The sequence below is a fragment of the Pseudorca crassidens genome, chromosome 2 (genome assembly GCF_039906515.1).
Source record: "Pseudorca crassidens isolate mPseCra1 chromosome 2, mPseCra1.hap1, whole genome shotgun sequence".
Lineage (NCBI taxonomy): Eukaryota > Metazoa > Chordata > Mammalia > Artiodactyla > Delphinidae > Pseudorca > Pseudorca crassidens.
Genome location: NC_090297.1, coordinates 171,810,714 through 171,824,883, shown reverse-complemented (window position 1 = coordinate 171,824,883; position 14,170 = coordinate 171,810,714). Strand labels below are relative to the sequence as shown.

The window sequence follows — 14,170 nt, the reverse complement described above, 5'->3', positions numbered from 1 at the left end:
GTATTCATTATAAAATCTATATGTTTTAACTGGTAGTTTAATTAATGAGATGTGCCCCTGAAAAATCCCAGAAAGAAATGTGAGCTGTAATTATTAACTATATTTCAGTCTTCAGCTCCAGCACCATGAAACCATCCATGAAGCAGCTACTTACGGTTCCATGAGGCCTTACAGAGAAAGTCCCTTGTTAGCAAGAGCAAGGAGGACTGAGAGCTTTCACAGTTACAGGGACTTCCAGACTGTGAACTTGAACAGAAATGTAGAAAGAGCTGTCCCTGAAGATGGTAACTTGGGTCCAGTACAAGCTGAAGTGAAGCGGGCAACAGGGGAATGTAATGTGTATGAGAGAAAGTCTCCTGGAACCGAAGTTAAAAGTTTGAGAGAATCAGATAGTGGAGTGGAGGTGCATAAAATAGCTGAAGGTTTTCTAGAATCCAAGAAAAGGTCATCAGAGGATGAAAATGAAAATAAAGTGGAGTTACGGAAGAAAGGAGGATTTGAAGGAGGAGGATTCCTTGGAAGAAAGAAAGTCCCCCACCTGGCATCCTCACCAAGTACCTCTGATGGAGGAACTGACTCACCTGGTACTGCATCCCCATCTCCTACGAAGACTACTCCATCTCCTCGGCACAAAAAAAGTGATTCTTCAGGTCAAGAATACAGCTTGTGAAAACTCAGCAAAATGAGTAGTTTCATTAATTTAGATGAGAGTTAAACTTTACTGGAGTTCAACACATTAGCTTTTACACCAAAACTTTACAAATTAAGATTGGACTTCATTCAGTATCTTTTTGACAGAATTACCTGGGGTAAGGAGATAAAATAACCATATCATCTCTTCAGATCTTTTGGAAATTTTTTTTAGTTTTACAGGCACATTTAATAGATCATTTGTAAAGCAGGAGTCTACTTCAGTGTTTACTCTGTGGATTTTGGAAGCATAGTACCATGTCTTAATAAGATGGTGCCCATATAGATGAGCGTCCCCTTAGAGTGTGGGAACCAACATTCCTAATGTTGATCATGCCTGAGATTTGTCTTGCAATGTTATATTAAGCGAACTACATAATTCTCTTTGGAGCTTAGTCTCCCAACCCTTATTGTGATTGCAAAGTGGTTTACCAGGTATTTAATGAGGTGCTATGTTTGTGAAAAAATATGTAATTCAAAAACACTATTGAATACCAGATTACTCTGTGTAGTAGGAAGTCCTTTAGGATAATTTTACTTTAATTGTGGTCATTTTCTGATTCTCACTGTTGGAGTTCTTAAATCTTAGCAAGCATCACCAATATTAAATAGGTCAAAAGTTTAAACTTTCTTTAAAGTTGGAGCAGTTGTCTGTGTTTGAACAGATGAAGTGTAAAAATAATAAAGACAGCTTTGAGTGACCACAAAGGAAAACTGTACCAGTTGCTAGTCTGCCTTGTTTTAGGAGCCACCATATTTTTTTTTCCTGTGTTAATAATCAAGATAATTAAATTAGAATGTGGCCATTTTGTTAAGCTTGAGACTGCAGTTCTGAATTTTTTGGTTAAAGGTTTTGGCTGCTGTAGAAATATTTTAAATATATTTTGAATTATAAGAACAAAAAAAATTTTGTATTTTTTTCCATTTAACTGGAATGATTTCCAAGTTTCTGCAAATAAGGTAATTGTAAATTTAAAGCATTAAGCATTTATTGGTGAATAATGTATATATTCCCATTCTGAGAAATATAAGTGGATCAAGTCAAAATAAATAAAGTTTCCTATATTGCCAGTGGTTTCACAGCCATTCTCTTGTATTTGTCAATTAAGTCAAATAAAAGTGATTAAGACTGTGTTTTCAAGTTATTCAAGGAACAGTTATCCTGTTTAAAGTGCACCTACCGTGAGTTTGTTCATGTCTTTGCTTTTTCCCATAATAAAAGGGAAGGGAAGAGGGAGCAATTTATATGTATGAAAACAAACTAACTTGTATTACCAATGAGGGGAAATATTGTTAGGCAAAGCATAATTTCATTATTACTAAGGATTGTAATTATCTCTTACAGACTTCTTTCTCATTATGATACTCATGTTAAAGTTAGTTAGGTGGGCAAGTAAGAAAACGTTACAAATTGATTGTTTTTACCCAACCTTTTCCAAGAGTAAAAGGCCACTGGAAGTTTCTTTTAAGAATTATGTAGTAAAATCTTATAAAAAGGCAGTTCACTATACCATTATTCCGTACTATATTTGCATTATACTACAAATCTTTTCTCTCAACAAGAGCTTGAACCTTGATGTTATAGCAGGAACTTGAGTCTACTCTGGCACTTAACTTGTAACCTTGAGCAGATGATTATAATGAAAAAACTTAGGCATAGCAGGGATAATTACCTTATTAGAGTTTTTGAGACTGAAGAAAGGGGAAAAAAACCTCCACAGCCACCTGCACGCCACAACCTCCTCTCTTCCTCATCTGTGCTGTGAACTTCGAGAACAGGAACATCTTTAACACTGTCCATCATTGTAAGGAAGAAGAAGCAGATTTTAGAAGAAAGGCCATGTGAGGACTCAGAAGATGGCCACCTACAAGAGCACTCTCACCAGAAACCAACCCTGACAGCACCTCGATTTCAGACTTACAGCCTCCAGAACCGTGAACAGAGAATTTCAGACAAGATGGTGGAGTTGGAGGACCTTTAGCTCACCCTCACCTCCTGGGCACACCAAAATCACAACTAATTAACTAACTGCTGAAAAAACATCAGTAAAAAAGACTAGAATCTCCCCCCAACCCCACCCAAAATTCTACATCCAGACATAAAGAAGAAACCATGAGACAGTAGGAGGGGTGCACTCACAGTATAATCAAATCCCATACCACCCAGGTGGACAACCCACAAACTGGAGAATAATTATATCACAGAACTTCTCCTGCAGGAATGAGAGCTCTGAGCCCCACGCCAGGCTCCCCAGCCTAGGGGTCAGTCATTGGGAGGAGGAACCTCTAGAGCATTTGCCTTTGAAGGCCTGTGGGGCTTGACTGCAGGAGCTCCACAGGACTGGGGGAAATAGGCACTCCACTCTTGGAGGGTGCACACAAGGTCCCACACTCACCAGTCCCAGGGCAAAAGCCGTAACTCCGTAGGAACCTGGGCCAGACCTACCTGCTAGTCTTGGAGCAACTCCTGGGGAGGCAGGGGCAGCTGTGGCTCTCAGGGGTCATAAAAGCTGGTGGCTGATGTGGGGACCTGTGTAAACTCTGGATGGAGTCAGTCAGACATTTCAAGTCCTTGGCACCAAGACCCTGCCCCACCCAACAGCCTGTAAGCTCCAGTGCTGGGAGGCCTCAGGCCAAACAACCAACAGGGTGGGAAACAGCCCCACCTATCAGCAGACGGGTTGCTTAAAGACTTCTGGACTCACAGCCACCTCTAGGCACACCGCTTGACAGGGTTCAGCCCACCAGAGGGCCAAGACCCAGCTCCACCCACCAGTGGGGAGGCACCAGCCCTTCCCACCAGGAAGCCTGCACAAACCTCTCTACCGTTCTCACCCACTAGGGAGCAGACACCAGAAGCAAGGAAACTACAGTCTTGCAGCCTGTAGAACTGAGTCCACAGCACAGATGAGAACCTACCCTGGGACCAACTAGCCCCTGGCCCTTGGGTGACGAGGAGAGTACTGCTGGGACATGTAGGACATCCCCTACAGGGGGCCACTTCTCCAAGATAGAGAAACGTAACTAAGCTACTACATACGTAAAAATACAAATAGAAATTTAAACAAAATGAGACAGCAAAGGAATATGTACCAGACGAAGGAACAAGATAAAACCCCTGAAGAACAACTGAGTGGAGATAGGCAATCTACCTGAGAAAGAGTTCAGAGTAATGATTGTAAAGATGATCCAAGAACTCAGGAAAAGAATGGAGGCACAGACTGAGAAGACACAAGAAATGGTTAACAAAGAGCTAGAAAAATCTAAAGAATAAACAGGTAGACTAGAAGGAATCAATAGAATAAATGAGACAGAAGAACGGATAAGTGAGCTGGAAGGCAGAATGGTGGAAATCACTGCCGTGGAACAGAATAACAGAATGAAAAGAGGACAGTCTAAGGGACCTCTGGGACAACATTAAATGCACCAATATTTGCATTATAGGGGTCCCAGAAGGAGAAGAGGTAAAGGGCCTGAGAAAATATTTGAAGAGCTAATAGCTGAAAACTTCCCTAACACAGGAAAGGAAACAGTCACCCAGCACAGAGGGTGCCATAAAGGATAAACCCAAGGAGGAACATATGCCGAGACACATAGTAACTGATAAAGACAAAAAAAAATACAAAGGAAAAGCAGCAAATAACATACAAGGGAATCCCCATGAGACCATCAACTGATTTTTCAGTGGAAACTCTGCAGGCCAGAAGGTACAATATATTTAAAGTGATGAAAGGGGAAAACCTACAACCAAGAATACTCTACCCAGCAATGCTCTTCTTCATATTTGACAGAGAAATTAAAAGCTTTACAGACAAGCAAAAGCTAAAAGAATTCAGCACCACCAAACCAGCTTTACAACAAATGCTAAAGGAACTTCTGTAAGTGGAAAAGAAAAGGCCACAACTAGAAACAAGAACATTATGAAGTGGGAAAGCTCACCAGTAAAGGCAAAAATATAGTAAAGGTAGGTAGGAAATCACTCACACACAGATATAACATCAAAACCAGTAATCGTGAGAGAAGAAGAGTACAAGTGCAGGATACTGGCAATGCATTTGAAATTAAGAGATCAGCAGTTTAAAACAATCATGTACATATATATAGACTGCTGTATCAAAACCTCACGGTAACCACCAAAGAAAAATCTATAATATACACATGAAAAAGAAATCAAAACACTAAAGATAGTCATTAAATCACAAGAAGACAAAAGAGGAAAGGAAGAAAAAAGATCTACAAAAACAAGTCCAAAACAATTAACAAAATGGCAATAAGAATACACATATAGAAAATTACCTTAAATATAAATGGAGTAGATGCTCCAACCAAAAGACATAGACTGGCTGAATGGATGCAAACACAAGACCTGTATAGCTGTCTACAAGAGACTCACTTCAGATCTAGAGACACATAGACTGAAAGTGAGGGGTTGGAAAAAGGTATTCCATGCAAATGGAAATCAAAAGAAAGCAGGAGTAGCAATAGTCGTATCAGAAAAATAGACTTTAAAATAAAGACTGTTAAAAGAGACAACGAAGGACACTACATAATGATCAAGGGATAATTCCAAGAAGATACAACAATTGTAAATAGATGTGCACCCAACACAGGAGCCCTTCAATATACGGGGCAAATGTTAACAAACATAAAAGGAGAAATCGACAGTAACACAATAATACAGGGGGAATTGAACACCCCACTTACCTAAATGGACAAATCATCCAGACAGAAAAGCAATAAGAAACACAGGCCTTAAATGATGCATTAGACCAGATGGACTTAATTGATATTTATAGAGCATTCCATCCAAAAACAGCAGAGTACACATTCTTCTCAAGTGCACATGGAACATTCTCCAGGATAGATCACATGCTGGGCCACAAAGCAAGCCTCGGTAAATTTAAGAAAATTGAAATCATAAGTATCTTTTCTGACAACACTATGAGATTAGAAATCAACTACAAGGAAAAACTTCAAAAAACAAATACATTGAGAAAAAAAATGAAATATGTATATACTTCGTGTGATTGATGAAAAACAATGGAATTATAATTCTCATGATGAAAAGTTTTTCCAGGAATTCTGAAATTACTTCAAAACAACACTCAAGTATTTTCATATCACTAGGATAAGTATTGTTATCCTCATTCAAAATGAGATCACCAAGACCCACTGAGGATAAATAATTTCACCATAAGGCTCCTTAGCTCCTGAGCCATCTTGTGAACCCACATCTGTTTCAGTAGCCTATGGTCTTTTCCTGGCTTTCTCATCCAGGCTTCTATATCAGAGTCACCTGAGGTTACCTGCTAAATTTGAATCTCTGGTGGTCGGGACTCATGTTTTGAAAAAAAGTGTTAAGAGTTGATTCTGACGTTCATCTAATTCATCAGTGGTTGAGAGATTATTCAGAACATCCTCTTTTCTTAAATGGGCTCACCTTTATCATTTATGTGTAAACTGTAAATACAATTCAGAGCTGTTAGTATTTTTTCATAAATATATTAAATCAGACGGCTCACATTTAAATATTTATTAAGCAAACCATCTTTAGATTAATTTACATGATATTTGTGCATTGGAAATAAACTATTCATGTGTGACATAATTAATTCCTTCTCACTGAATTATTCCACCTGGCCTATGTTTTATTTACAGGTTGTTCAGATTGAATTATATTGATGCCAACATGGTTTTTAGATCAGCATAAGGTACCATAACAGATTCATATTTAGGTTTTCCATTTAGTAGAAATGGCAATAGGTCATCTATAAATACAATTCTTGGTAGAGCTTATAAAAGCATAGGTGTGTACTCTTATCAAACAGTTAATATCAGGCATAACAAAGCAGTTCTTAAAATTTAAGCTGAGTATGTGGCCTCTTCAAGTGAGGGGACATGAGTCAGATTTAGAGAGAGCCACCTGTTGTAGTCTCTGTAAAGGAGAAGTGGGCCAGTCCTGGAGTCCCTGTGCACAGCATGTATTTTTCCAGGTTCTTTACATAACTGGTTCTCAACATTAGGAATATCTGGAAGCTTTTAAAGGTACTGATGCCTCAGCACCACCCGAGACCAATTGAATCAGAATCTCCAGGGGTGAGTCCAACTGTTGAACAGGGGCTTGGCACACATTACCACTTAAAGTAGCAAGACAACATCTTGGGCTTCTCTGAAGTAAATACAAGTAGAGTTCAGAGTGTTACAAGGGTGGTGGTGTGGGTGGAAGCTGTGCAGGCTTCTGTCCACTCTGAGCCATGGGATCAAAATGTAAATGATTCAGCTAAACGAATTCATGTAATAACCAGATGTCTAAACAGGTGATTAAGTAGAGAAAAACTTAAGATAAAACCCCCTGCAATTTTCTTTTTATGTTCCTTTGAAGCTTTAGAATGTGATAATAGTGTCTAGTTAATTTTTCAACAGTGAGGATGTGCTCATTCTCCTGAATCCACCCATGACTAGCCAATCATATTTGCAGAGGAGTAGACCAAGGATAAGGATGCAAGCACAGGACTGGGAAGGAACACTTTTCTGTATATACCTTAAGTAGCTCACATGCATCAGAAACTCAGCCTTGGTTGGTCAAGGCTCATCTGTGCCAGCTCTAAATAGCTAAGACTGAATCAGCAAGTGGGAATTAAAACCTGTAAACGAAATTAGCCAATCCTGTTTCCATTTCAGAAAGTATAAAACTTTTGGCGAGGAAAAAATATAATTTGAACATCCACTGCCAAATGTGCACAATTATTTCAGATTCGTTTGCTTGTCGCATTTCTAACAAGGGGGCAGAACTTCTGCTTAATACTGGTCTGTGCTGTTGACACTTAAGGTTGGCAAGGCTTGTCCAGGAGTTGGTCATTCTGAGGAGCTGCTCTTCTGCAGATGTGGATAGTCTCAGTACCCCCAAAGTTCATGATCTTTGACTGTTGGACATTTAGGGTAATTCATCATTTTCAGGCAGACTAAGTAAGGTTATTCCTTGTTTTACAAGTTTTTGCCATCTCAGCTTTGGGGAAATCCACCTATTTCTGAATGTAATTCACAAAATATGTCCGACAGTTGTGTTTTAGACATACATATTCAAAATAACTTCCTGGAGTCATTAAGACCTTTAGGAATGAAGAAGGGGTTTTTGTCCATCATTTTCCGCAAAGCACAAACTTAAATACGTTTCATTTTATGTTGACTTGGGGAAAAAAATGCTTCTTGATGTAGGACTCACCAACAGCTTTATAATCCAAATAGAGTAAACAGCAAAAACTTTTGACCCATGGAAATTGGTACTGTTAAATATCATCTGCGCTTAGTGATTCTAGCAGTTCTCTGAAATGAAGGGATATAGTACAGATATATGATATATATTCATATATGTAATCCTGCATTTACATATAAATGTTAATTTTATAATATCAAGGCTGGAAGGAACACAAAATTTTTCCTTTTTTAATTTCACGTAGGCTAGTTAAAAAATGCAAATATAACAGTAGTTTCCATGTGAAATGTGCCAAGTTGAAGATATCAATATTCCTGGGTATTCAGTGAATTGAGAGAATTTTATGTAAAGTACTGATTGGAGTTTCAAAACTATGTAAAATATCTATCAAACCCCTTCATTTTTCTCCTTGAAATCTATAAATTAGCTGTTTAATTCCTTAGTTTTTTAAAAGATTCATAAATGTAAGAACGGACATTGATTTACAAGTTTATGTGGTTTGGTAAATATTTATCCCTAAACATTGTAATCAAATAGAACCTACAGCCAAACGTGTAGCCTCAATGCAGAGTTTGTTCTTCTCTTATGTGTTTCAGCTTGATCTGAAATTGGGACTTGATTTTGCAGCTATTATTAGAACTGTTCCTCACAGGATCATGTCAACTTTCATGGAAATAGGGGAATGAAAGCAGAAGCAGTGCTGTGCTGCTCAAAGAAGCAGCAATGACATCCCCTCAGAAGGATCCTTAGTTTTTAAATTAGTAACTTCATTTACCGGTAGCAACTGTGGGCCAACTCGAAATTGCCACTGATTATTCATTTAAACAATGGCGTCACTGCCAGATGAGCCAAGTAAAAGTTATATGCTTATTTAGCTTCCATAAAATAAGGAGAGCAAAATAAGTATTTTCATACGGACATAAAATTTCAGAAACCCCACATTTCAGACAGCCAGAAAAATAATAGTTCTTAGACCTCTATTAGGAACAATTTCAAAAACACTCCTTATTTCTTTCAAGGATTATAGGATAACAAGCAATGGCTTTTTAGCATTTATGATGTGTGATAACCCAGTGGGGATGGGGTGTGGAGCCCTCATCCAGCTTTATATCTTACAGGTTTCCATCCTTTACAGGTGGGTGTCAGTGAATGTGGTGTGTTCCTTAGTCATAGAGCTGAAACCCTTGATGGCATTCATCAGGTCCTCTTCATCCACATACTGAAAAAGACACCAATCATCACTGGTTAGGATGTTGCTGGCAATAGTCTTACGCAAAATGTATTAATATATCATTTGAGCGTTACATTGTACCATATCTTAACCTTTCAAGCCTCAGTTTCCTCATCTGTAAAGTGGGGACGTTTTATATGATTTCGTTCAAAATTAAACAGAAGAGCCAGAATGCAAGCTGTTATGCTCCATTGTGTCTCACTCCCTTACTGTATTTTATATTTATTGGATAGGGCTAGTAATATTGATTATAATGTTATAATGAACAGATAATTTGCCGAGTATGGGCATCTTGAAAAGCTTTCACTGAATCACTTTGCAGACTGCCTATTACCAGTATGGTCAAAAGTAAGCAAAATGGCAATATAGTATAATAGTGAAGAATGGGGGCAGTGTAATCAGACAATGTTTCTAAGATCCCAATTCCACAAAAAAATTACTAGCTGTGTGTTCTTGGGTAAGGGCACACATTCATCTAAGCCCTCAATGTATTATGTTGAACTATATGAAACTACCATTTTGCATGTCAAATATGATCAATTATGTTTCAACCTAATATAATTATTCCTGATATTTAGAAACTTTAGATCCAAAATGGAATCATGGAATTCAATAGTTGTAACAACTTCAAACAGCCCCATGATTTTTAAATGCTTATTATTTATCATCATTCTAAGCAAACCAGAAGGACTGTAAATTTTAGTTTTTGTTGTGATTGGAACCTGGAGCCAGGAAACTTGCTTTATTCTTTGCCATAAGTTAAGAAAGGTTTCATGGAAGTCATCAACTTTTCAGTGAAGGAAAAGTGAGAAGTGGGAGAGAGAGCGATGAGTGAGAGTCCAAATGCAGAAGCAGACAGTTGAAAGAAATGGAGGTGACGACTTCTGGCGCAGAGGAGTAAGCAGAGGGGCTAAGGTCTTAGTTGGCCATCTATTTATTATCCAACTATTCCAAAGGAATGGTACTCCCTCAGACATGTAGGTAGTTGGCACAATGAAGTGTAACGGTTGCTAAAAACTCTAGGACTTTATTCATTTCAGCCACTAGGGGCTCAAAATAAATATTACATAATGATGACGTTAACTCTTTTGTACCCCCTGGACTGAAATTATGAAAAACAAAGTTCATAAATAGTAATGCCCTTATTTATCATAATTTTCTGAGTTTCTTGGAAAGAAACTATTGATCCTATTGAGAGACTCTTTTTCTCCTCTAACCATAAACCAGAAGGAAAACACACTTCCTTTTCTTTTTTTTTTTTCTTTAGTAAAACAGGTGCTTGTACTTTATGCCTCTTTTAGGCCAGTTCCAATGTTTTCAGTCATGTTCTGCCCCAGATAAGGAAGTAGAGCCTGTTTGTCTATTCACTTATGCAGGAGTTTATTTTTTGAGCATCTATTGTGCGCCAGAAGAACAAGACAAAGTTTCTACCCTGCTCATCAAGCAGGTAAACAAGTTGTTGCAAAATAATTGGGTAAATGGTCAGAGGGATGCACTGAGTGCCGTGCGGCCATCCTTCAATGAGGTACAGGAAGCTCCATGCCACCTCTTTATCAATATACTTCTGGAATGTTTAGCAAAGGCTCTGGACGAGGAAATTGACTCACCAGTCCGCTATCATGGCCCATGATGGTTTCCCACAGCGAGTCGTCAATCAAGACCTTCTTGTCTTGAATGTCTATGAGCTGACTGACACTGCGGTGGAGAGCGCCTTGGGAATAGGTCTGGCTGACTTGGCTCTGACTTGGGATGCGCAGTACAGACAGGCTCCGGTTGCTCCTAATACTCACAGGTGTCCCAGACCGGGGGATTTTGGTATCAGCTAAGCCCTGAAAAAAAAGTTACTGTTGGTGACTAAGGTCTAAAGAAAATAGTCTTGAAGTAGGATAGAAAATCATGTGTCACATGTCATCAGTGAAGGGAGCGCTGTCCCCATCTCCTCCTATGGAACTTAGCTCATCTGGAATCCTGTGTCCCCTGGATTCTTGGTAAAGGTGAGATAATAAGCTGATGGCCACGTTAGATGGCCAGCATTCTTAGTGCCCCAAGAGTTCACATACTGGTGCTTTGGCTATTATTCCCTGTGGACTAGGGCTGCTGCATCGCAAAGCAGTAGGGTGAGGGGTCGGGTTAGCAAGGTAGTCTCTTCATGGGTGTCAGCACAGAGCCTCCTTCTTGAGAACAGCCCTTCCCCAGAGCAAAATTAGCAATGTTCTCTCATGGTCAGTCACTAAGTGAGCACAACTGTATTTCACTTTAAAATTCCTGGATTTATGTAGGGAACCTGACTCCTCCCTCCCTCTTTTCTCATTCCACATTGTTCCCCTTGTTATAGGATTCCAGCCTCCAAAATAAGGAGGACACACAAAGACATCAGAAAGACAAAGGCACTCTATGATTAGGATCTAGAACGTGCCATTAGGAAGTGTAGCTGCTCTAAACATCTGAGGGTTCTGATTTAGCTGATTTAACCAATCAGTGAAGTGTTCTGCTTTTCACCGTGCCACCGACACACCATGCAAAGATCGTGCATTCATGCAGCACACAGAGGTACCTCAAAGTGCATGGTGTAACTTTTTAGGGTAACATTGCTTGACACATCAGATACATCAGCCACGGAGTCAAACTGAAAACAAAATTGGGGTATCAGCGTTTGGAACGTTTTTAAACAAATTCTTTGGAGGGAGGAATCAAGATGGCAGAATAGAAGGACGTGGAGCTCACCTCCTCCCACAAATACATCAAAAATACATCTACATGTAGAATAATGCTCATGTAATACCTTACTGAACTAGGGCAATAGATATCAGACACCCAGAAGTGCAAGAAAGAACTCCACAAAACTGCGTAGGGCAAAACAAAAAAAAGAAATTGGGATGGACCTGCGCCTCTAGGAGGGAGCTGTGAAAGAGGAAACGTTCCTACATCCTAGGAAGCACCTTCACTGGTGGGGAGATCAGCTGGGACAGAAAGAGAGCTTCAGAGGCTCGGAAGAGAGTACAACAACTGGTTGGCAGCAGGCAGAACAGAGAGAGATGGGCACAGAGGATCGGTGCTACCTTGGGGCAATCCCCAGCCCAAGATGCATGCCTACTGGTATGTGCAGGGCTGGGTGCTGAAACTCAGGCTTCAGAGGACAGACCCGGGGAGAGGACTGGGGTTGGCAGCATGGAGACAGCCTGAAGGGGCTGGAGTGTGGTATGGGCCACAACTGGGGTGTACACAGAAGAAGCCTGGGCCTGCCATAGAGGCAAAGTGCCATTGCTAAAGGGCGTGTGAAGGGAGGGGTGAAGCCTGCCATAACAGCCTCTTTCTCCCTGCTGCCTCTACAAGTTCTGGCAGCAGGACAGTGGGTGCTCCCATGGCTCAGACAAGTCCGGCCTCAGCAGCTGTGAGCTTTGCGGTCACATGTGCTTGGAGGCGGGGCTGGGGTCTGGGATGCTTCCACAGCTCCTATGGCAGGTCCAGGTGTGTGACTACTGCGGTCCTGGTACCCAACTTCAGTGGATCGGCACCTAAGGATCTGTGCTGGTGGCTTTGTGAACACAGTGCCTGAGGGACAACAGGGACAACTGCCTGAATTCCCACAGTGGAGGTGGTGCCGAGGGCAGTGCCAACCACAGTGTACTTTGCGAGCCTGCACAGGTGACACCACAGAGCACACTCCCTGGCAGACAGCTCCCGCAAAGGAAGACTCAGTGGCCCCTCTCCCAGCGGGAACACTCCACTCCCGTCTACCTCACACTGCAGCTCAGAAACCATTCTGAGGGCTTCTACTCCAACAACTCAGGAGCAGACTCTGCCGCTGACAGGGCAATGACAACCACAGAGCAAAGAGGAGGCCTGCTAAATATCTAAAGGCGCAAGAGAAAAACAAAGAGTTAATTACAAGCAAACCTCCATAAGGCTATCAGCTGCTTCCTCTACAGAAATGCTGCAGACCAGAAGGGAGTGGCAAGATATATTGAAAGTCCTGAAAGGGAAAAATACGTAACCTAGGATACTCTAGCCTGCAAGCTTATCATTTGGAATAGAAGTAGAGATAAAGAATTTCTCAAACAAGCAAAAACTAAAAAAATACAGCAATACTAAGCCTATCCTAAAAGAATATCAAAACATCTTCTCTAAATAGAAAAGAAGAATCTATAGGAAACAGAAAATCTGTTTGAAACTAAATCACTTAAATAAGCCAGTACACATATTAAAAGAAAAAATTTCTGTGAAAGCAATGATAACCAAAAGGATGAAAAAAGGATGAACATGAAGGTGTAAAAGAAGGCATCAAAATCATAAAATGTGGGAGAGGAGAGTATGAAAATGAAGATTTTTTTTTTCCAGAATGTGTTTGAGACTATATGACTACCAGTCTAAAATCAGTAGATATAGGAAGAGGCTAATATACTTGAAAAACAAGGTAACTAGAAATAAAAAACATACAATGAATTCACAAAAACCAAAAAGAACATAAGAATAATACAAAAGAAAATCATCAAACCACAAAAGGAAAAACAAAAGAAAAAGAAAGAGACAAAGAGAAATACAATATCAATGGGAAAACAAGGTTTAAAATGGCAATAAAATATCAATAGTTATCTTAAATGTCAATGGAAAAAATGCTCCAATCAAAAGACATAGAGTAGCAGATTGGATATAAAACAAGAGCCTACAATATGCTGCCTACAAGAAACCCACTTTTGGGCAAAGGACACACACAGGTGGAAAGTGAGGGAATGCAAAAAGATATTTCACGCAAACAGAAATGACAAGAAAGTGGGGGTCACAATACTCATATCAGACAAAATAGACATTAAAACAAAGTCTAAAAAGAAAGATAAAGAAGGACACTGTATAATGGTAAAGGGATCAATATAAGAGGATATTACACTTGTCAACATATATGCACCCAGTATAGGAGGACCGAAATACATAAAACAAATACTAACAGACATAAAGAGAGAAACTGATGGGAATACAATAATAGTAGGAGACTTTTAACACCTCACTCACATCAATGGAAAGATTTTTTAGACAGAAAA

The 14,170-nt window shown here is 39.8% G+C and overlaps 2 protein-coding genes across 4 annotated transcripts in view; one reads left to right on the top strand and one right to left on the bottom strand.

Moving 5' to 3' along the window:
* The window catches only part of KCTD3 (potassium channel tetramerization domain containing 3), a 70,434-nt gene extending 68,673 nt beyond the window's left edge, over positions 1-1,761 (top strand). For all 3 annotated transcript variants that reach the window (XM_067729756.1, XM_067729754.1, XM_067729755.1), the window contains exon 18: positions 109-1,761. In XM_067729756.1, coding sequence (XP_067585857.1) covers positions 109-670 — 562 coding nt within the window. In that variant the 3' untranslated portion in view covers positions 671-1,761. The remainder of the gene's footprint in view (positions 1-108) is intronic.
* Positions 1,762-6,208: 4,447 nt separating this feature from the next.
* Positions 6,209-14,170, bottom strand: part of USH2A (usherin) — a 770,355-nt gene continuing 762,393 nt past the window's right edge. Inside the window, exons 70-71 of the mRNA XM_067729757.1 lie at positions 10,742-10,963; positions 6,209-9,122 (exon numbers count right to left, since the gene is read on the bottom strand). Coding sequence (XP_067585858.1) covers positions 9,033-9,122; positions 10,742-10,963 — 312 coding nt within the window. The 3' untranslated portion in view covers positions 6,209-9,032. The remainder of the gene's footprint in view (positions 9,123-10,741; positions 10,964-14,170) is intronic.